The following is a 21,716-nucleotide window of genomic DNA, read 5'->3' as shown; positions in this document are numbered from 1 at the left end:
GTGGCATTTTGTGCAAATGCAATATATTAATTTGCACTTTTGTAATCCATCTCTATACAGCTCCATGTCTCGGGGAGGAGAAAGAGGGGGAAGGGAATTTAGTGCACTGTGGAATCGTCTGTGATTATTTATGGGACAGCAATAGCGCAAGGTTTGCACGCAAACTGCTCTGCCAACCTGCCTCAAACTGAACAATTCATTGGGTGAGGCGCAGGAGGTTACACAATTTATGGGCTCTAAATTATCCAGTTAGCGCAAAGGGATGAGGAAGCGAGGGAAGAAACTCATAACTATCGTCTAAGCTCATTGACTACTTGGGAACCTTTCTTCATAGAAAACAGAGCCAGAGCTGTCAGTTTTGAAGCTCATCAGCCATCTCCTGCTTCCATACTCCTGCTTCCAACCTCTGAAATATGTTTTCTTTAAATACCCTGAGTTTTTTGCCTGCTTCTCCCCCCCCCCCCAAAAAAAAAAAAAAAAAATATTCCCTGCAACAGATCCCCCACACAGCTCTTAGACTGCTGAAGCTGAATTCAAGACTTCCTGACCTGGGAGCTGAAGCATTCAGATTGAACTGAGACATGAAGTACAAAAGCAAGAGAAACACTGGCTGGCTCAAACTTCTGTATGAGGCTCCACGAATAGAAAAAGCAGCAAAACACGTATGGTGACTAGATGAAACAAAGAGCGGTGAACCACCCACTTCACCTGAAAGTTTGTGGACCAAACGCTTGGGCCTGTCATGGCAGAGACCCTGGCCATACATCTGACTGCCGTGACTTTATCCAACGTTGTAGTTCTGTTATCTTTGAAATCATAGGAAATGCGGGTTGGTAGAGATGTTTGGATATCTCTAGGCCAACCTCCTGCCCACAGCAGGACTACCATCAACACGAGATCAGGTTAGCCATCGCCTTGTCTAGCTGAGTCTTGAAGACCGCTGTGCCAGTGCTGCAGGACCATCCTAGCAAAGAAAACGTTGCAAAGCTGCAGAAACGCTTTCAGTGTGGGAGGCAGAACAAGAACTGAGGGGCGTTAGCTGAGGGTACAGTGCCAAAGGAGCGCCAACCAACTCTAGGGCCAATGCGTCCGGTAGAAATAGGGAAAGGCCTTCCAAGAAGAGCAGTAGGCAGACAGGAGGAGGACGAGGAAGAGAAGGAAGAACTGGCCCTTCCAGTCAGGTTGGAAATGTGCAGCACAAGCTCCAGGAAAAGGTGCGGCCAAGTGGCAAAGTGAATTTGCTGAAGACTGTTTTCAACAGCCAGGTCTGTCGAACCCAATTGCCCCCTTCCTACACTTATTTTAGTTGTATTCCAAGGCTGCAAGACATCATTTCGGAGAATGTTTCATCAAAGCCATGCAACATTTTATCAACTGCACAAAAATAGATGGATTGCAAAATATTTGTTGATTGCACAAGATATATAGCAGATGGCAAGTTCCCTCTCTCAACGTGTGCAAGGCTGTCTGCCTCGCACTTGAATGTAGATACAAGACCTCAATACAGCTTATGAGGAGGGTAAAAACAACTCAGATTTCAAGGATCCAAAGACTGAATCTGAATTTAAGCAGTTGCGTGGCCGTAAATAGGCAATATCCTGCCTTCATACAGCATGCCTCCAATTAATCCCAAATACTCACTGTACTACCCCCAGCTCTGTGATCATCAAAAATATCTGTGTCTCATTTAAATCATTCTATAGAACTACTTGAAGAGATCCAGTTGCACACTGCCACTGTAAAAACAGCTGACAAAGAATGTGTGTAGGTAGGAGTGTGCGTATGTATGTAGGAGTATGAGTATGTTCACACAACGAGCAAGTAAACAAGGATGGAAACTTAGTACACCTAATTGCAGAACAGTAACAGTTACTCAACTTTAGGAACGTTCCTTGCTTTGTTTAGGATGCTCAAGTGAGGAATGCAACAAAATACAGTCAAATATATAAAGTGGAAACGTGACCAATCAAGTTGGACAGTTATTTAACCAACATCTCAGTTTAATGCTTATAAATCTGTAGCATACTACACTTAAAAAACCCAACAGCCACAAAAAACAAGGTTCTGGTCCGGTTCAAATATAACTCTGCCTTCAGGAGGTGGTGACAAAAACTGAATCGATGAAGCAAAGGACTATCATCAAGAGTACAGTGCAGAGTATTAAGGAAATAACTGAGTTAAATAAATTGACTGCGTTCTAGTTTTCTCCATGCTGAGTGACCTATGGCCCTTTATGGTTTTTATTTGCTTTTCACTGTACCCTGTTACGTAACTGTTCCCACCAACACATAAATTTTCAAGGTGAACAAAAGCTCTAGTGATTACATTCATCTTGGTCACTAAGGTGAATTTTTCACTAACTTCTGCTTACTGGGTTTTATATTTTTAATCACATAAACTATTAAGCCTGTTGTAGTTAAGCTGATCGATTTAGCTTCTGAATGGCTGTACTTTCCAACTTTTGACAGGATAACTACAGACCTTAAAATGGATTAAGGCTGGAAAGGAGAAACGCTTTGCTGTTGTTTCTCCTTCCCCTTTGCAGGCCAAACCACCCTTATTTTGCAATTAGGGAATCTAGAACTGGTTTTTAATCTCAATAAGCATCTCTTTGCCCCCACGGATATTCTCAAAAAGGAGATCTGTCTTTTCAGAATACGTCCTGCATTAAAAGGACGGAAACTCCATTATCTGAAGTTATTTTCAGCAACAGCTATGAAGCAATCTGACCTGCAGTGTTTATACCTCGCTTCCAGAGGCAGGAGCACGCGCAGACACAATTGCTCCTCTCTATAGTGTGAATTTGCTCATGACATTTTCCTGGTCGGATCTTTCTTCAGCAGCGAAAGCTACTGCTGGAAATAACCACAGTCTATGGGATCCAGCTGGTTTTCACAGCCCTGTGCTTACGAAAACGTGCAAAACACCAACAGATCCTCAGTGGCATTCAGTCTGTAATCCTAGTAAAGTAAGGAGATTTACAGAAGCTAAATCCTAAGGTTTTCATTAGACTGTGAAAGCATGTCCAATTTTAATATTTGTGAATGCGGGTGAATGCAGGTTATAATTTGTTCGTAGCATAGCTAATACAAACGTTGATCTAAATTTGTGTAGAATACACAAAGTTAACAAGTCTGAATGGTTTTTGGTCTCTCAAAAGTTTACTCTGGGACCTCTTTCATTCTATCCCAAAATAGCAAGAGAATTACATCTTCATAGTCATACAATCTAAAAGTTCATTGAGCATAATCTTGTGACCTCCAAAATTTTAATAGCATTTTACCTCCCTCATACAGTACACAACTGTCTGTTTATTATGAATTCTTTCCCCGCCTGATTTTCTCTGAATTATCAGGATCTGGATCCAGCCACTGGCAGAGAGGAGATGCAATATACCTAAGGTAACGTCTGAGCTGACGGTTCCGACTTTTCCAGTATCTGTAAGTTCTTGCATTGGCAAAGCATGACTCCATCTAACAAGTCTCTTCATCAGAAAATACTTCTCTCAGTGTCAAAAATTTAAAATAACGATCAAAATATAGTTAGAACTAGCAAATATTAGATGTTTAATTTCTCAGAAATCTGTAACTTGCTTATCTGTTCTTTAAAAAAAAAAAAAAAAAGTGTGTTTCATACGAAGATCTATTCCCCTGGTGATTTCAGACTTCAGAAAAATGCTTTGGAATGAGAAGCTGCTCTTGGCCTTAAGTTTGAAGTGCCCTTAAGAGTTTATTATATAAGTTACTTCAAAAATGTATACTATCGCTTTAGTATTTTCTACATAGTAGGATTCACCTGCCTTATATCATTAACTAAGTTTTATGATATCTGACTGTTTTAAAATTAGGAAACAAAAGAGATTTACGATGTTTTGGGGGGAAAAAAGTTTTTGCAAATCCCCAAGTTTGCTTTTGAGATAGACTACCGAAAAAAAACCCTCTAATCCATAACGCTGATGAGATTTCTTCTAAGTCTTCCTGGGAAGAATTCTGCAGTGGAGTCTTAGACTTAATATTCAATTAGGGCAGAAAATACTCCTTTGCTCATAAGACATGCTTTACTTCCTGCAAGAATCCAATAAAAGTGCCGTTTGTCACCTGGATTACTCAAACATTGCAAAGAAATGCATGTGAAAACATCCACTCCATAAATAAATTCAAGCATATAAACCAAGGGTAAATAATTAAGCTAATCTATAACATTTCATCAGTCTCAGGCATGAAACTGCAAAAATATATACCACTGCAAGAAAGTAAAACCTTTCTTTCAGCTAGCCCTTGAATGCTCAGAAATGAGAGAAAGCAAAAGTTGTGAAACCACTTCAAAAATTTCTTTTTCCGGAGTCCTCACACTCATCAAGACTATTCTCCACGAAAATACAGCACTGAAGTTTGTTCTCTGTGCTGGGGACAGCACTTCGGTGCTCCCCCCTGCAACCAGTTCTCAGCACTGCCTTACCTTTTATATCTCTGTTCATTAACAGAAAAACAGACAGCATGAGCAACATGCATGTTCTCCATGTAGAGCAACGCTGTCAGAGAAGCATCAACAGAGCAGCTCCAACATTTATTATAGAAGTAGTCTGCTTCAGTGCCTGCTCTGGTTAGCAGGAGGGACTAAGTGACAGGTATACCTGATGAGTGCTAATTGCTAAATCAAATATTTCTACTTAAAGCATCTTGCCATTGGTTTCCAATTGCACATTCACCCCTCAAAAATAAGACTGGTAGCAAACCAGATTTAAATACTAGAGGAAGAAAAAAGTCCTGAGGGAGGGCAGCCTCTCGTAAGAAAAAGAACATGACAAACACCATAAAACAAGTTTATCTTCATACCAAGCCACGGCGCTAAACTAATAAATTTATTTTCTACTAACAACACCGCCAGCTACAAATCTGTGATTGGAAAGGCGGCAATGGAAACCTGCAGATAATCTGATGTTGTGGGACAGAGTGACCATTGCTCCATATGGAGCAACGTTACCTTGGTGGGGTAGGAAGGGCACGAGAAGGGCAGCTCTCCAGCTCACTCTGCTTCCAGCCTAGCAGATTTGCAACCAATTGAAACTTCACGCCAAAGAGCTTTACAGAAATGCCCAGAGCGGGCAAACAGAGCTAAAAGGATGTAGAGAAGAGGCTGGGAGCCATAGACATTTTAAGAGAAACTCAGCAAGGCACAGAGATACCGGAGGATAAGACCATCGTGCAAAAACAAGATGGGCGGTTCAAGAGTAAAGAATGGGCTGGCAGGCAGGAGTAGTGAAAATTTTTAGCAGATGAAGGAAAATGCAGGCTGAAGTGCAATGATTTCAGGATATTTTTTAGGCAGGTGGTTAAAGAAAAGCAAAGCAAAGTACTTTATGGCCAGTGTGTTCATCTGCCTTCAAGCAGGACATATAAAGGCTCCATCATCAGCGTACAGGGAACTTTAAAAATCATTGTAAAAATCTTCACTGAAGGAGTCAAACTGCAAGTTACAGAGCCAGAACCAAACTTCCCAAAGTTTGGAGCACTAATATTTGTGAATGTTTCTCACTGAAAATGTTTCTAAGGGTGCTTAGAGGAAAGGATTCATTTTTCTTCTATTAACAGTAATCCCAAGGATATAAGAATTACTTTATACTACTTGTATGAATGATCTCAAAACCAGGAACATCTCTGTTCCATCAGAAAACATTAATAAGATTTGACACGCTTCAGATAAGCTTGGTCCACCGAAGCTTACGAAAGTCACATAAACTTCCCCATTCTAGCCATATTAGGTCTTACATAGAGTTTTTTTTGTTTGTTTTGTTTTAAGACAACTGACTGATTGAAATTCAAAGACGGCAAATACAGAAAGCAATGAAGGTTATCTATCGAAGCAGAATGAATGGACACTCTCTAAATCCAGTCCAGAGAGAGACACTGTGAAGAACCAGAGGGACTTTAAATTCTGGAAAAGATACACCTTCTACAGAGCTCTCCTTTGCTTCTGTTGAAACAATGAAATATTAATGCCAATTCATTACACATCAATGCACTTGTATACTCCCCTGTTATCAAGTGCCCAAATGAAAACAGTCTGTTCTGAGTAATTTACTCCCAAATCATCAGCAAGCTCTTTTCTGCAAATCCTAGAGGAGACCTTCACCGTTTGTCAAATCAAATCCATGACTGACAGTTTTTACTTTTTAGAAAACACGTTCTCTCTTTCAAGTTTCAGAAAGGTACTGGCATATGTATTTTTGACGTGCTATAAAAACTTGACATTTAGAAGAGATATAACTGTGATAGCGATCAAGTAAAAATATATGAAGACTATAAAACAAGACGAAAAGTTTCAGGTTGGTGGGCTGAATCTAGCACGCAAGACCAATTCATTCAACCTTCAGTTGGCAGGCTCTGCTCCTGTCTCTCCAGGAAGCCCCCAGGTACAGATGGGGCAACGTCCCACGGGCCAGATGAACCCTCTTGGCAGCCCACTTGCTGCCATTTCAGTGCCTAGGCTCTCCTGCCTCAGCCCATCATGTGTGGACTGCTTCCACTCAAAAGCTTTTCTATTTTAACCCCGAGCTAAAGACCATGTGAAACAACAGCTCCTTAAAGCAAACACAAATTTTGACTGAAGCGGTGACGATCCTGATTATTCTATGATTACTCACTGATTACCAGTTTCTAATACCCTTACCTGTACTGAACGTCAGACGACGGCTCACTGCACTGTCCCCAGCAAGGGAAGGAAAAGTTACATCTAATGATAGTTCAAAAAAAACGTATTTATACGACCATATTCTTTGGTATACCTGAAACATGAAATTGCATTTCTAAAATAATTCACTCTGGTTTTCTGCTGGGGTTCCTTGTTAAGAGAAGTCAAAATGCCTCAGAAATCTCTGTTCTCCCTTCACACTCACATTCTCTTTCTCTCTCTGCACAGGAAGGAAGGATTATAAATGTACCGGCTGACTGATGTTACCGTAATAATCCATTACTGGGGAAAAAACAATTTTAAAACAAGAGTCACTGACTACATGACTACCTAATGAAAAACAACAACAGTTCTGTGATTCCAGAATTGGTTTTTTTTAATTGAACATGAGTTTTTTTCCATTTGCTCAGTAATGTACTCATTCTAATGTACTCACTATAACCTTAATTTTTTCCCCATTTGTTACTAATGGAATATAATTATTTCCAGTCTCAAGACACTCGGCAGAAAACTCCTCTTTTTAAGGCTAGGGAAAAAAAAAAATCTAAAAATATACACCATTATTGTACTGGTGACTGCAGAGATACACTGGCGGAAGGTGGAGAGTCAGCATTTAGAAGGGGAAGTTTTCAAAGACCAAGAGGAAAACTAGACTAACAGAGTAACTATGACAAAACGTACTGTGGCAGCAGGACCCCAACTGGCCTTGGTATAACCACAGTTCCAGGCAAGCCATTGAGTCTGCATAGGTACACTCTACATGCCTAATACAGGTACTCCTTTGCTATAATCTCTTAAAATACTATGAAATCAAAGGAAACATATTAAATGTAAACTATTAGCTTCAAACTCCCCAGCTTAGCTCATAGCTTGATTTGCAATAGCTACTGCTAAAAAAAGAGGTTTTAGGATTTGCTAACACATTACAGAGCAAAAAAACCACCAAACTGAAAACTCTTTCCTGTCAGAAAATGAAGAAAAATTGAAAGCAGGATGCAATGCCTTTAGTATTGCATGCATAGGCAACACATGCAAAGCTCTTATAGATTCACATGAATTATAAAAATTAAAAAGAAATGCAGCATTCAGCAGTGATGGAGCTACACATCTCTTTCAGGCAGGTAAGACCAGATTGTATAAGGCAACCAGCAGTAAAGATCTCCTTGTAAGATGAAAACAGGCATTACAAAAAATAAAGACAAGCCCTTTGTCTGATTTGTCCTAAAAATGTAACAGGATGGTTGATCATTTATAGTCTTTGAATTTTATTCTTTTTCAGCTTCTATTCTGCAGGTATTATCTAATTCTAGTATTTAATTAGGGAAATAAAAATCAACCAATTGACTTTGCAGTAGGTGGGATGTGAATATAATTTTAACGTAACAGCTAGAAAGGTTGACTGTATGTTTGACTTCTATCCCCTCAGATTTTCCAACCTTAATGTAACGAGAGCTGTCAATCCATATATGAAGACACAACATAAGCAAAAATTGCATTCATCACAGAATGCATCTTTGTGTCCAACGATGGATAGAAGTTTAAGTACATGAAGGGCCTGGTAGTGAAAAAAACACACTGACTTGATTTGGATGCAGTGAATTCAGTAATAGGTAAAATGTTTCAGCACATACGCAGCTAAATGAGATTACACGTTTTACAAAGTAAAGCTTACCTGCCCATTTCTTCCCAGTTCCATTTCCACTATTGCAACAGGAGTATTTATCTGATCGATATGTCTTGACTGTGACTTCAAATCCACTCTCCAGTTCATGTTTTTCAAGACATTATCCCACCGGCTTTGATTGATCAGGCTCTCTCGAATCTTTATTCGGTGGTTTTTCCAAAATTTTGCAATGACTGCAGCTTGATCTGATGTGATGCCACCTTGTTTTTTGGTTTGGGCAGTGAGAAAAGCCTCCAGCTGATTCAAATCCATGTCTGCTGAAGCAATTGACTGGAGGAAAAACAGGAGGAGAAAAAGGGAAAAGCTTGCTCAAGAGTATTCTTCAACAGTCAAAGCTGAACACTCTACCAAAAGGTCATATCTTAGGGTTTCACAAATATCAGGTTTTAAAAGGATAGTGCAAGGAAATCTTGGTTATGGAAGTAACCCAACAACTTTCATTACACTTCACTTTGCAAGTACCTAGCACTTTGCCCAGCTTGCTGCCCCGGGGCAGCTGGAGGGGAATAGTTTGGGAATGGCGAAGAGGAACCTGGGAGTGCCTCCGGGTATGGAGCACCTCTACGGGACAACCAGGCAGCTTTTCCCCGTCTGTCCCATTCTCCCAGTATCACAGATCATGGTGTCTCCCCTGCCAGGTAAGCAGCCCCTGGGCATTACTCCTCCTCGTGTTGTGATAGCAATGATCCTTTCAAAACCCATTTTTACAGAAATCCACTCTTCCACCTCTCTTTCTAAAGTTGATAATAAGCCTTAAGTTTGCATCGCCTAACGGGCAATGGCTGCTTGAACATGCTGGGGAAGAGGGGGGCAGAACGTGAAAAGAGGAACCTGTGGTTAAATTTACCCATTGCAATTTCAAGCAACTTTTGTTTCATTTTCACCAAAACCAGATGCAATCCATCCTTAACAACAAACCAAAATGAAGATAACACTGGGACTCTCGGGATTTGTCTCAATTTAATTCTCATTGACATTATACTCCTGCCGCTGCACGCCGTACCCTACTGGTACAAAACCCCGAAGACGCCAGGCTCGTCGGTGTGAAATTCCCCTGGCCCAGGACCTTCACCAGGACAAAACACGCCTGCGCCTTTTTAAACTGCTGCTCAAAACCGAAGCTAGCGTTCGCACAAAAACTAAACAGTGTTCACAGAAATAAAACCACTTCGCTTGCAGAGCCTAGTGTTAGCAGGGATGATGGCACTGCGTGGGTTTGGGCCAGGCACGCACCGCGTGCTTCTGATTCCCCGTCTGTAACGCAGGGCGTTGTTAGCTGAACTCACAGGCGCGCTGAGCGTTTGCGTTTCATACGCTTGCCGAAGACAGGCGATCTGCTCCTTTTCCCTGTCTCTCCTGCGATAACCCGCGCTTGCCAGGGGAGTTAGCGACAGGCAGGCTGCACGACTTTCCTCCAGACCACACAGATGGCAAACCGCACGGATCTTAGTCACATCAAGAGTGGCTGGAACTAAAATAACTGATTTTAAAAACAACAACAAGGCGAACCAGCCCTACAAAATGAGCTCGCTCAGCACGCAAGGACCAGAGAGCAGCAGCAGCAGCAGCAGCAGGTTGCTGCTCTAAAGCGAGCAAAGCAACAACCTGCGCTCAATGTGCAAGTGGAGACACCACATCCTTCCCAGCCTGCGCGCGCGCAAGAGAAAAACAAACCCAGCCCTCCCCAAAACGGGACACAACGCGCGATCTTCAACAGCGCTCTCTGCCCTTATCACCCTGCGCAGGAGACCTTTCTCCAGCAACTTTTGTCATGTTCTTGTCTGGTTTTTTGGTCTAGCGTACCACTCGCGTTTGCAAGTGAAATGTAAAACCTCTGTGTGTTCACGCATGACCAGCCCCCTAATGAGTTTGCTGTCAAAATGCCACACAAAGATGTTTTGCCACTCAAAACAGAGGAAGGAAATCATATCATTCATGTCTCTTCCTCTTGCACAGAGATATATGCTTGCATGTGTACACTAAATATGGATCATTTAATACTGTAAATGCATACAGTTAAGAAACAGGGGAAGATGACAATTAGAGTGTATTTTGTGGAATATTTATCAGCGTTTATCCTTTAAACAATATAGCAATAAACTTCATTCAGACTAGAATCTCTCTCCGTTTGGAAATCAGACTGTTTCTTAAAAGCTTCTTTTTTTAAAAAAATGAATATACATTTTAACTTGAAGAGGGTACAATCAATGAGTTATACTTCAATATAACTGCACAAAGGTAACACCGACGACATATTTTCGTTACAGTTCCTCAGCAAAAAACACCACCTCTCAAGGCAGCCAAGTAACAAAACAACGGCACCTCATTTTCATATTATTTTTCATCTTTCCCTGGAAACATTTGATTGTGAGATAGGAAACCAGGTATAAGCTGCAAAGAATGAGAGAAAAATTAAGGTCTTTGCTCATCCCTCATTTCTTCCACTGTACAAAATCCTGTACAATCCACAACCATCGCTCTACTCCATCACTCACACGAATGGCAGCAGCTCAACTGGGGACTGGCTAAATCTTTTAATGTAACTTGGCTAAAAATTATTCCAGTCGCACTCTGCACAGTGTTGCAAACAACGCTCCTTTCCCGCGCCATCAGAACGCAGCAAACTACAGCCAATACACCTTATGGACGTTTCTAAGGATTAATTTAAATTTAAAACGTAAGCAGCTCTTCTGCGTTTTTAACTAGGTATAAATAAAACGTGTCCGATTACAGAGTCTCCCTTTCCTGCCTTCAAACTTTGGGGATTTAGGTTGCTCATTGACCACGACCAGGACCAGGACTAGCTGTCGTCTGGAGCGCCAGTGGGTCTCCTCCTACAGCAGTGGTGGAAACGGTTTCACTGTTGGCATAAACAACACGCACACATTTTAACATCATCGCTGGAAACTTCTCAGGACTTACGAGGGGTGGAAACCTATTTTATCCATCAACTCCTGCAGTAAAACCACTCTCAGCACCGGTTCAAGAGGGATATGTCTCACTCACTGCTTCGTTTACGTTCCTGCTACCGTTCCTTCAAGTGACTATGTTTCAAAACTCAAATCTGTAAGAAATCACAGAAAAAAATTTCCTCACGTTACATATCTTGAGATTTGTTAAAACATGCCTTTTTTTTGCTGGGAAGGACAGCTTACGGGAAGCCCACCCTACCCTCAGCAACCGGCTCCACCTTTCCTTCCAGAGGCTGGACAAGCGCTTTTAAACAACATGAAACGGCTGCGCTCGTACTGACGTTTCCTTGCCTTCATCTTCAAGAGAGATCCATTAGCTCTTAAAATGTAATTCAGCCAATAAAAATATGACTTCAAATACTATTTCTTTAATGGAACAATATTTGATAATCTGGAGAGTTTTGTATTTGCTTAATTAGGCCCATTAGACACGGGCCTCGGTACACAGAACAGGAAAGCAGACTTAAATTCATTATCTTTTCTGAGAAATAGAGCCTGGCAAGCATGCAATACCAGTGAGAGACAACAACGGATGAAATCCACTGGGAAGAAAAAAGCACTTCATTTCCAGAAATAAAACATTACTTGTCAAGCAACATGGACGCGCTCCAAGAGCTTGCCATGCCAGCGCGCGTGGGCATTTTCTCCAGCTGACCCTCAAAACCGCGGACCGCTGCCAGTCTGTAGCACAAAGAAACGAAAAGCTCGCAGAACACCAACAGTTCGGTGCCCTGTGCTGTAATAATGAACTTGCCTCTTTGGGCTTTTTGTAGGCGGGGTGAGAAGCTATTCTGGTGTCACACGCATTGCAATTCAGCTGCGCTCCGAAATATAACCTTGAAAACCTTTTATCAGACACTTTTGAGCACGTGCACAGAGAGCAGGGACCTGCTGCGGCCAGCAGTAACGTGGAGCAGCTCTGTGTGAAAACCCTTACTGCACAGTACGGTAAACCCTTACCGGATTTGGGGCACTACTGGCTTTTGGGGTGTCTTTGCTGGGTGCAGCTTCGGGGCGCGCAGCTTCTTTCTCCTTCTTTACAAAGGAAAGCCACGCCGGAGAAAGCAACGTCAAGCAGTTCTCGTCATCTTTGGGCACAACGGTCCCCTGGGCCCTAGTGACGTTAAGCTACTCATCCAAGTTAGGGTGTGCACATCCTAGTGCTTGAGTGCACATCCTAGTAGCTTGAGTCAGGGGCAAGATGAGAACATCTCTGCAGCCCTGTGGTTTCTGACTCTCCTTTTTAAGTATGTAGGAACCAGATTGTCTCCCAAGGGCTGCTGATGTACCCAGTTCCATAATAACTGAGCTGTTCCCATAGATGTTCCCTGGATATTAGGCCAGCAGACTTTCCCACGTTGCTGGAGACAGTGGAGGTTTTTAACTACTTGGCAGGTTGGGCCTCACAGACACTATTTCTTAGACTCTAAGAGCTCTCCTGAGAATTGGAATTAAGACAAAATTAGACGTGACAGCCTGCTGCTCTGCATTTGAAAACAGTGATCCATCCTTTGGAAAACAACACAAAACTAAACGGTCCCCTTCCCCCCCCCAAATTCAAATAGTTCAGGAATCACAAGTGACCTTAACAATACATTTATATCAAAGCAGAAAGATTTTAACTAATCTTTTAGCCTTCATCTAATCCATGGGAGATCTCAGGAATGTCTTTTATTCAAGTTCCATACTGTCTCTCCCCATATTATTTTATTCTGCTTCTTATTGAGCTGTCCCACACATGGTTAGAAGTGGAGATGAAACAGCTTATAGAAAAGAGCTAACTGTCGATCATCATAAGAGCAATGATATATATTTTGTTTAAAAGTCTGTAATTTTAAATTTGTTCTGGTGCGTACAATCTTCTGCAACATCTAGGTGTTATTCAGAGCCACTTGGTTCATTGCAGAGGAGACACTACCGAGGTCAAGGAACATTCAGTGGATTTGGAAATTTTTTTTATGTTCAGGTTATTCTGACTTTTCTTAAGCTTTCTTCTTGGCCAGGAGTATTCGCAACACAATGCGGCAAAAGAGTTACTTAACTCCTGCTGCAGATGGGAAAAATGGGAGCATTATAAAATTTCAGGCAAAATTACATCCTTCCTACATTTCTAATCTTATTAAGCTTGATTTCACATAGACTTGCCAAATGTGCATGTGGAAGATAAAACTCTTCCCAGTAGATCGTTTCCACTCTTCCATTTTCTCTCCCAGGTTCCCACCAAGTAAACCCTCCCCAGAAAGCCCTATCTTATTTTTTGCATATAAGCTGACAAAAAAAGCACTGTTCTCTACTAAAGTTGCTTTTTTGTTTGAACATGAAGTTCAGTAACAGTTGTTTGGGGTGGGAGGGAGGAGGAAGGGGTGATATATATAGCCATTTTGGCCTAGCTTACAATTGAACATGGAAGAGATCTCAGTATTAATTTTTAAAGGCTTCCGAAGTGACCGCATTTTTTCTCCAGCCTGCCTCTGCCATTAGTCTGTACGTCTGCCAGAAATGACAATTTTGAACTCCCAATTTCATGACACACCACTTCCTAAGTTATTTGCAAGAGGTGTCATTTTTCTGTGGTACGAAGACTCATTTGATGACAAAAAAGGACGAAAAAACAGCCAGCCAGCAGATGAACCACAACCTGAGACATTATCCTGTGGTCAGATAGTACTTCCTGCAGTACTACTGTGCTGAGCTCCCCCCACCCCCCCCCAAAAAAAAAAAAAAAAAAGAAAATGAACCATCTTTAGCTGAGGGAAAACTGAGAATCACATAGACTACTCTGTCTGGACCCATTTACAGGCTCTCCCTGTGCTTTATACCACTTACAGCATAAGAATAAAAACAAGAAACGAGCCCACCCGCTAATAACGTTAGTCATAGCTAGATCGCTAAATGATGCCTGCATACTTGGTTTATGAATAGAAGATAAAAGCTGGGATTTTAAGCAATAAACATCAAAAACAAGCACCACCCCTTTACCGCGCAGTAGCTTCCAAACTACTTACGTGATTTAAAAATAGACAGGAGAAGAGATATATAAGAAAAAAGGCAATGGAAAGCGCTTCTCTCAGACGACACAGATAGGCTGTGGACAGGCTAGAGAGAGATAGTGTAGAGAATTGAAAAAATAAGGAAATGTTCTATTAATAGAAGATATGCTTGCAACTGCAAGGGTCACACAGGAGGAAAAAATATAAATAAATTGTCCATCTTAGCCTGTACTCAACTGCATTACATAAAAAAGTGTCTTTTTAACAAGCTGTGCTATCAGATAGCTGTGCTATCCAAACTGGAGTAATTTTTTGCCACAGTTTAGAAAGTATTTTGTTTCTTGCCATTTGGGGTAGAAGCAATGGAATGTCACTCTCCCAGTAATTCTTAAAAATGTTGCTATCACAGAATCACAGAACAGGGGGTTGGCAGGGACCTCTGGAGATCACCTGGTCCAACCCCCCTGCTCAAGCAGGGTCACCTAGAGCACGTTGCCCAGGACCGTGTCCAGACGGCTGTGGAACACGTCCGAGGATGAAGACTCCACAACCCCTCTGGCCAACCTGGTCCAGTGCTCAGTCACCCTCACAGTCAAGAAGTTTTTCCTCAGGTTCAGACAGAACTTCCTGTGTTTCAGCTTGTGCCCGTTGCCTCTTGTCCTGTCGCTGGGCATCACGAAGAGTCTGGCCCCATCCTCTTGACATCCTCCCTTCAGATATTTATACACACTGATAAGATCCCCCTTCAGTCTTCTCCAGGCTGAACAGTCCCAGCTCCCTCAGCCTTTCCTCATATGAGAGATGCTCCAGTTCCTTCATCACCTTAGTGACCCTTTGCTGGACTCACTCCAGTAGCCCCGTCTCTCTCTCACACTGGGGAGCCCAGAGCTGGACCCAGCACTCCAGGTGTAGCCTCGCCAGGGCTGAGTAGAGGGAAAGGATCACCTCTCTTGATCTGCTCGCAACGCTCTTCCTAATGTGGTCCTATATACCATTGACCTTTGCTGCGAGGGTGCACTGCTGGCTCGTGTTCAACTCAGTGCCCCCCCAGACCTTCTCTGTAAAGCTGCTCTCCAGTTGGTCATTACCCAGCACGCACTGGTTCGAGGAGTTATTCTTCCCGAGGGGCAGGGCTCTGCACCTCCTTTTGCTGAATTTCATGAGGTTCCTCTCTGCCCACTTCTCCATCCTGTCGGGACCCCTCTAAATAGCAGCACAACCCTGCCAAGTGGTGTATCAGCCACGCCTCCCAGTTTCTGCAAACTTATAAACTGGCTGAGGGTGCACTCTGCCCCATCATCCAGGTCATAAATGAAGATGTTAAACAGTACTTGGCCTCAGTACTGACCCCTGGCCTCCAGCTGGACTTTGTGCCCACCGATCACAACTCTCTGAGCCCAACAATTCAGCCAGGTTTTCAAGCCACTTCACTGTCCACTTATCTAGCCCGTACTTGATCAGCTCGTCTGTGGCAGACAGCATTAAAAGCCCTACTAAATGCAAGATAAATAATTTCCACTGCTCTCCCCTCATCCACCAAGTCAGTCATCTCATCCTAGGCGGCTATCAGGTTGGTTAACTAGGATTTCCCGTTCACAAATCCCTACTACTCCCAATCACCTTCCTGCACTTCCATGTGTCTGGAAATGGTTTCCAGAATTAGTTACTCCATCACTTTTGCAGGCATCGAGGTGAGGCTGACTGGCCTGTACTTCCCAGATCCTCCTTCTTGCCCTTGTTGAAGACAGGGGTGACATTTGCTCCCTCCTAGTCCTCAGAAACCTCTTCTGATTGCCTTGACCTTTCAAAGATAATTGAGTGATCCTTGAATGTCAACCAACTTCTTGGATCTCCCCGCTCTCCGGGACCATATCGCATGAGATTCTTTTAAGCATGAGATTCTTTTTGGCCTGAAGAGGCCAAACTCTGCTTGTATACAGCTATGCTGTATACAAATTTGAAAGGGTCAACCTTTTTAACCTTTTTCTAAGGAACACGTGGTCCTGAACTATGCTTCAGCAGAACCAAAGTTATTTTAAGAGGGTACAAGTCTTTGCAGGTTATATTATTCAGTCTAAAATAGTTTCTTCTTCAGTCCTCCTGAAGGAATCAGATTCATAAATAAAAACTTTCAACAGATGGAAGCCGTCTCATGCAGTATTGCTAAAGAGAGAAAGAAAAATAAAAGACAGAGAGAAATTCAGATAGGGTAGAACAAATACCAGATGGTAAATGCAAAAATGTTCAAGGGGAGGGACTAAAAGCAGGAGAAGAGACAGCGACGGCCCCTGGAATTTGTGACATGACCTCTCCTTCCCTAAAGAGATCATGTGATTGGCCTTTTATCTCCTCCCTTTTTCTCTTGCAATAAAATAAACGAGAACTGTATTTATCAGGCTTCTGCAATCATTCTGGGAAAATTACTTATTGCCTTGGACTACTGCTTAATGTTTAATCTCATTTCACTTAGATTTAAAAATAGAAGTTGGATCAGCTTGTCCTTTAAGGGCATGTGGAAAAAGAGTTGTAGCCCTACTCTGAAAGCAGTAATGGCGCAAACATTAGCAGAGCTTGTTGTAGCACTTTGCAGATGGTGCTCTTTTAAGTAAAATCGGGCCAAGTACAAACTTACTTTATCATGAACCAAGCACAGCAAATAGAATTAGCATCATGAATTCCTTTCCACTTTTACCTGGTGTATCTTGATTGTTTGCATCTTAAAATGTAATTATTAAGTCAGCTAATTTCCACCTTGATTTACATTTGAATATCAGCTTGATTTTTATCAAGCATAAATGCTCCAGCAGCGAACAACATGAAATGCACTGAGTCACACCCCTCAACTGTATGCTGTCTTGCCATTTATCGCGATTTGAACAAAATCCTGGCTCCGAGCTCTGCTTTCCTTCCTTTCACAGCACCCTTGTATTTTATCTGCACCATTCTGGTAAATAGCTAGAGTTACGTTTTCCTACTGGGACGCAGAAAAGTCCCTGCACATGCAATCTGCCCCTGCCAGAGGCAGGGAACGAACAGCGGTAAAACACTGCAGCCCAAGGCCCGCTGCATTAGCCCGCAGCTCCACTGACACCCTGCACAGCAGCGAAGACATCAGCAAGCAAAGGAGACACGTTTACAAACTCTCAGTTTCAAGGGAAACAGAAGCAGACAAGGGTGCTTTACCACTCATTCATCAGGTATTTTGACAACTCACGTTACATGCTGACAGGTTTGCCAGGTGAGAGGTAAGCTTCTTGCGTCAGCACAGCACCCAGCAGGTCTTCTTTCGCGCATTTATAAAGTGGTTTTCCTCCTGTCAATTCCGTGAAACACAAAACACGCTCCCTTAACCAGTGGCAGCCCTAGCAGTCATTAACAGCTCAGCCTTTATGAGGACAAAGGAGCATTAGGTCAAACTCTTCCCCGTAGGAATCGCAACTACTCTGTACAAGGTCCCCATGTAGCCTGGGGCGCACCACGTGCACCCAAGCTGGGGAGCTCGCAAGAAACCATTCCAGGTATGAGCATCAGCTCACCTTCCCATAAAGATTTAAGTACCGTTTGCTCTACCAAATATGCTCTTCGAACTAAATCTAATAAACGTTTTGGGGAAAAAAGGCTAAAAACTTAACGAAGCCACCAAAATACTGAAGTGAAAGTATTCTCCCATGGAAGTAAATACTTACCGACCACTCTACCTCAGCGGGAATTCTCTATTTATACCCGGTTAGGCCCCCGACCAAGTCATCACCTTGCAGAGCTGGCCAAACAGCCGGTTTTTGCAGCGAGGCCCACTGCAGCCGTGTCTCCGCAGGCCACTCGCAGGGCTCTCTGGAGCCGCGCACGCACGACGGCGCTTTGCAGAGCTTGCGGGTACGCACAAGACTGATCCAAACAGTTTGGTGGGGCTGGGCAAAATCTGGTTTCAGATGTCACCGTTGTAAGCCTTCCCTGTGTTGAAATTTCAACACACAAACACTCCAAGCCGGTGCAGTCCATGCCGCCAAAAAGCTTTCAATTAACTTTTCCCATGGCTTTCCTTTGGTTTCTAGTCAAACTGGGGCTATTCACAGTCAATGAACCCTTTCCCATTTGCCCATGCGAGCTAGACAATTTTCTCTGGCACTTACTCATCATTGCCAGACTTTTTAATAGGTTTACTGACACAACGAACATCATAAAAGAAATCCTGTGAACAGAAGCACTCTCCCCGCTGAGAAAAGAGCAAGCGGCGTTCTTCTAACCTTGCTCGTGACAGCCCAGAGCCAGATCTTTGTCTCTCTTTTGCTCATACGGGAGACTACGCAGTGGCTGCATGGGTACTGGTCACATAAAAGGAGACGTGTCCAGCACCTGATGGAAGAAGAGCCATTCTGCAAATTTGCAACAGGTGCGCATGCTTTCCGGCTTCTTCCAGTATAGGTCCCAAAAGGTTTGAGGTGCAGCATAACGGGCGCTAGTCTCTTGAGGACCCATCCATAAATCATGGCTCAGACTACCCATGCATCTCACGCAACCCTGGAAAGCGGCCCATAGGTCCACACCGCAATGGGATGCATATGCAAAGGCAGGTAACGTAAAGAAGGAGGAGTCAAACAACAGATCCTTACTCTCAATGCCTGACACTGATGGGTCTGCCGTTTCGAGAAGCCAAACGGTACAAATTTAAGCAAAACTCCAACCGGCATCAGACCCACAGCTTGTCGTCTTCATTCTAGACAAGGCATGAAAGCTAAACGTGTCACTGAACTGTGTTGGAAGAAATTTCACCCTGAAAACATGAAAGGGCACTAATTTATGGCTCCTCGCTTTTCTTATTTTTTGCACATGTGCACACAATTTGTGAATACGTATTGCGTCCACCACGTGAACATTTGACAGTCTACTTTACTAAAATAACGGCACACTGCCTGAATGTGCCTTTTCTGCTTTGCAGGAAAAGGGAGTGGTACATACTTGGTTCACTTCAAAAAAACGTTAAGAACGGAGTTTAATGAAAAATACAAAAGAAATTACAACTAACTCAAACCTGTAAAACATTTGCACCATCTCAGACCTGTGTAAAACTAAAGGGTATTTATATAAACAGCTTGTTAGAACAGAACATAAACTACACTTAGACCAGAAATGGCAAAAAAAAAAAAAAAAAAAAAAAAAGAGAGAGACGACTATGAAAAATTCACACATCAGACGTGACAGTCTGAAAAGAGACAGCAAAGTCATACGTAAACCTCAGACTCAAAGTAAAAATGTCTGCTGCTAACTTGTCTGTTACAAAGATTCAACTTCAGTGTCTGCATTTATCTTAAGAACATGTTTTATCATCTTGACATCGCAGTTTATACAGACTGCACAGAAGGGGGGAAAAAAAAAAAACCAACTACCCACCAAAGCTGAGGTAAGAATCTTTTGGTAGAGATCCAAAAACATCTCCACAGGAAGAAAAATTATAACCTTATTTGGAAAAATACAGAATTTAAGTCAAACTATATTTATACTGAAACTTTTTATTGTTAGAAGTGAAATATATGAAAAACAAGCTTTCAGAAATACCTTAACATACAAAATGAGAGAATTACAAATATATCTCTATCTCTATCTCTCTAAAAGGCTTACTTTAAGTCTAAAAGAGTGTTTGGCCAGGCTGAGTATTACTTCACATTTGCTCTGCGCTGTGTATTTCAGTGCTTCCTTCAACGAGATTCGGTTGTAATCTATTTTTATTTACATGAATTCACACATATAGCAGCATCGTTAATAAGTAAATACAGAAGATGCCAAAGAGTGAGAAGGCTAAAAAACCTATTCCAAGATCACTGTCACCTCTAGCCCTGAAGCGTGCAGTCCGTGAAGACAGCAAACAAACAGATCCAAAACTCCAAGGCGAGTGAAGGAGGAGGGAGCAGCAGACTTGCTGCACAACTCTGGGACTACTCAACGTTTTTCACGAGGCGGAGTACTCCGAATTACATCTTGGACTTTAAATAGGTGTTTGTGCACTACTCACCAAAGTGAAGGGTAAATTCCCCCTTGCTTTGCTCAAACAGTCCCATTTTAAAATCACCGGGTGGCTAGAAGCGCAGAACGACTGCAGAACGCAGAAACCACCTCTTCGTTCCTAGTCTGTCAAAACGAAAGAAGCCTGTGCTCTCTTTCTGCCTGTGGCTAAACCTTAGATTCCCAATTTAAAAAAAAAAAGCCTGAAGCTTGAAAATTCCGATACAAAACAAGTAACACTGGTAAATTTAGTTTTGATCATTTTGTCCAAGGTGAACTTAGGGTAAATTACAAGAACAACCAAAAAGCGCTCTTTGAAGAGGGAGTCATTTACATTTATTTTTCAGTTTCATTTCCTTGATGTCTATAGCTTTTTAGTTTTTCAGTCTTTCAGGAAAACCACTGCAGGCAAGTCTTACATTTAAGTACAACCTCTCCTTTTCCTTTCAGTCGTCCTTTACGCACCAAATAGAAGGAAAAAATAAGGGACAAACTCGAGCTCTCCCCTTTTCACAGGTCACATTTAAAGCAGAAGGACAACTAATACTAGTCCAGGAAGTTACCAGTACTGAGACAATGGCAATGAACTTCATTGCCCTCTTCAACACTTCCCTCATACTTTTGGGAACAAGAAAACGGAGCATTAGCACTTTTGAACTGAAGGCAGGAAACTATCCATGAAACCTAGGGGGGCCTTTTCCCCTTTTCAAATATACTCCAGGTGGCATGTGTTTGCTGAATACTAATTAAGAATAGTAGAAGCATTTAATCTGTAGCAGTGAACTCCAAAAGCAGGATAGAATTCCCTAGTCTTCATTCAGCTAAGACTCCTGTCAAGGTCAAGGAAAACATTGCAGGGATCAGACTTGACTAATGAACTTCAGCATAATCAAACTACTTACCTTTCTGTGCACGCACGTGCAGACACCCCCCAGCCCACGCTAAACACCTCTGTACTTTTTTTGAGAAATAAAGGCTTCACCCAGAACTTGCTGGTGGTGTTAACGATAAGAATACTACTTACTGGCAGATATTCTACAAACGTGACAAATCAAACCACACATGTGCATGGCAAACGTGAAATCAACAGGACACAAAGCACCGCTACTGCCAGGGAATCCAATTTTCTCAACAGCACGCTGTTCCGGAAGTCCATTGACAGACAGCCACCGGAGTTGCAGTAGGGCATTTTAAAACTAAACTAGACAGCATGGTCACCAAGAGCTGGCACTGACCCGTCTGCTCAAGGCAAGCCACCCCTGCAACTGAGACAGGGCGGACCAAATCTTTATGCGCAGAGAAAGTGCTCATATTCAGCATTCACCCACGCTTCCTGTACACCCACCAGGTAAGTTTGCCCACTTCTTTTAATTTGCCACTCTT

At 42.5% G+C, this 21,716-nt stretch overlaps 1 protein-coding gene across 3 annotated transcripts in view; it reads right to left on the bottom strand.

Annotated features, from left to right (window-relative positions):
- The window catches only part of COMMD1 (copper metabolism domain containing 1), an 81,937-nt gene that overhangs the window by 50,925 nt on the left and 9,296 nt on the right, over positions 1–21,716 (bottom strand). For 2 of the 3 annotated variants that reach the window (XM_068940589.1, XM_009686882.2), the window contains exon 2: positions 8,363–8,644. In XM_068940589.1, the coding sequence (XP_068796690.1) occupies positions 8,363–8,644 (282 nt within the window). Of the gene's footprint in view, positions 1–8,362; positions 8,645–9,660; positions 9,846–21,357; positions 21,419–21,716 lie in introns of those variants that run through there. The other variant, XM_068940588.1, reaches the window with a different exon arrangement.

This window comes from Struthio camelus, chromosome 3, assembly GCF_040807025.1.
Source record: "Struthio camelus isolate bStrCam1 chromosome 3, bStrCam1.hap1, whole genome shotgun sequence".
Taxonomy (NCBI): domain Eukaryota; kingdom Metazoa; phylum Chordata; class Aves; order Struthioniformes; family Struthionidae; genus Struthio; species Struthio camelus.
This window is presented reverse-complemented; position numbering and strand designations above follow the sequence as displayed.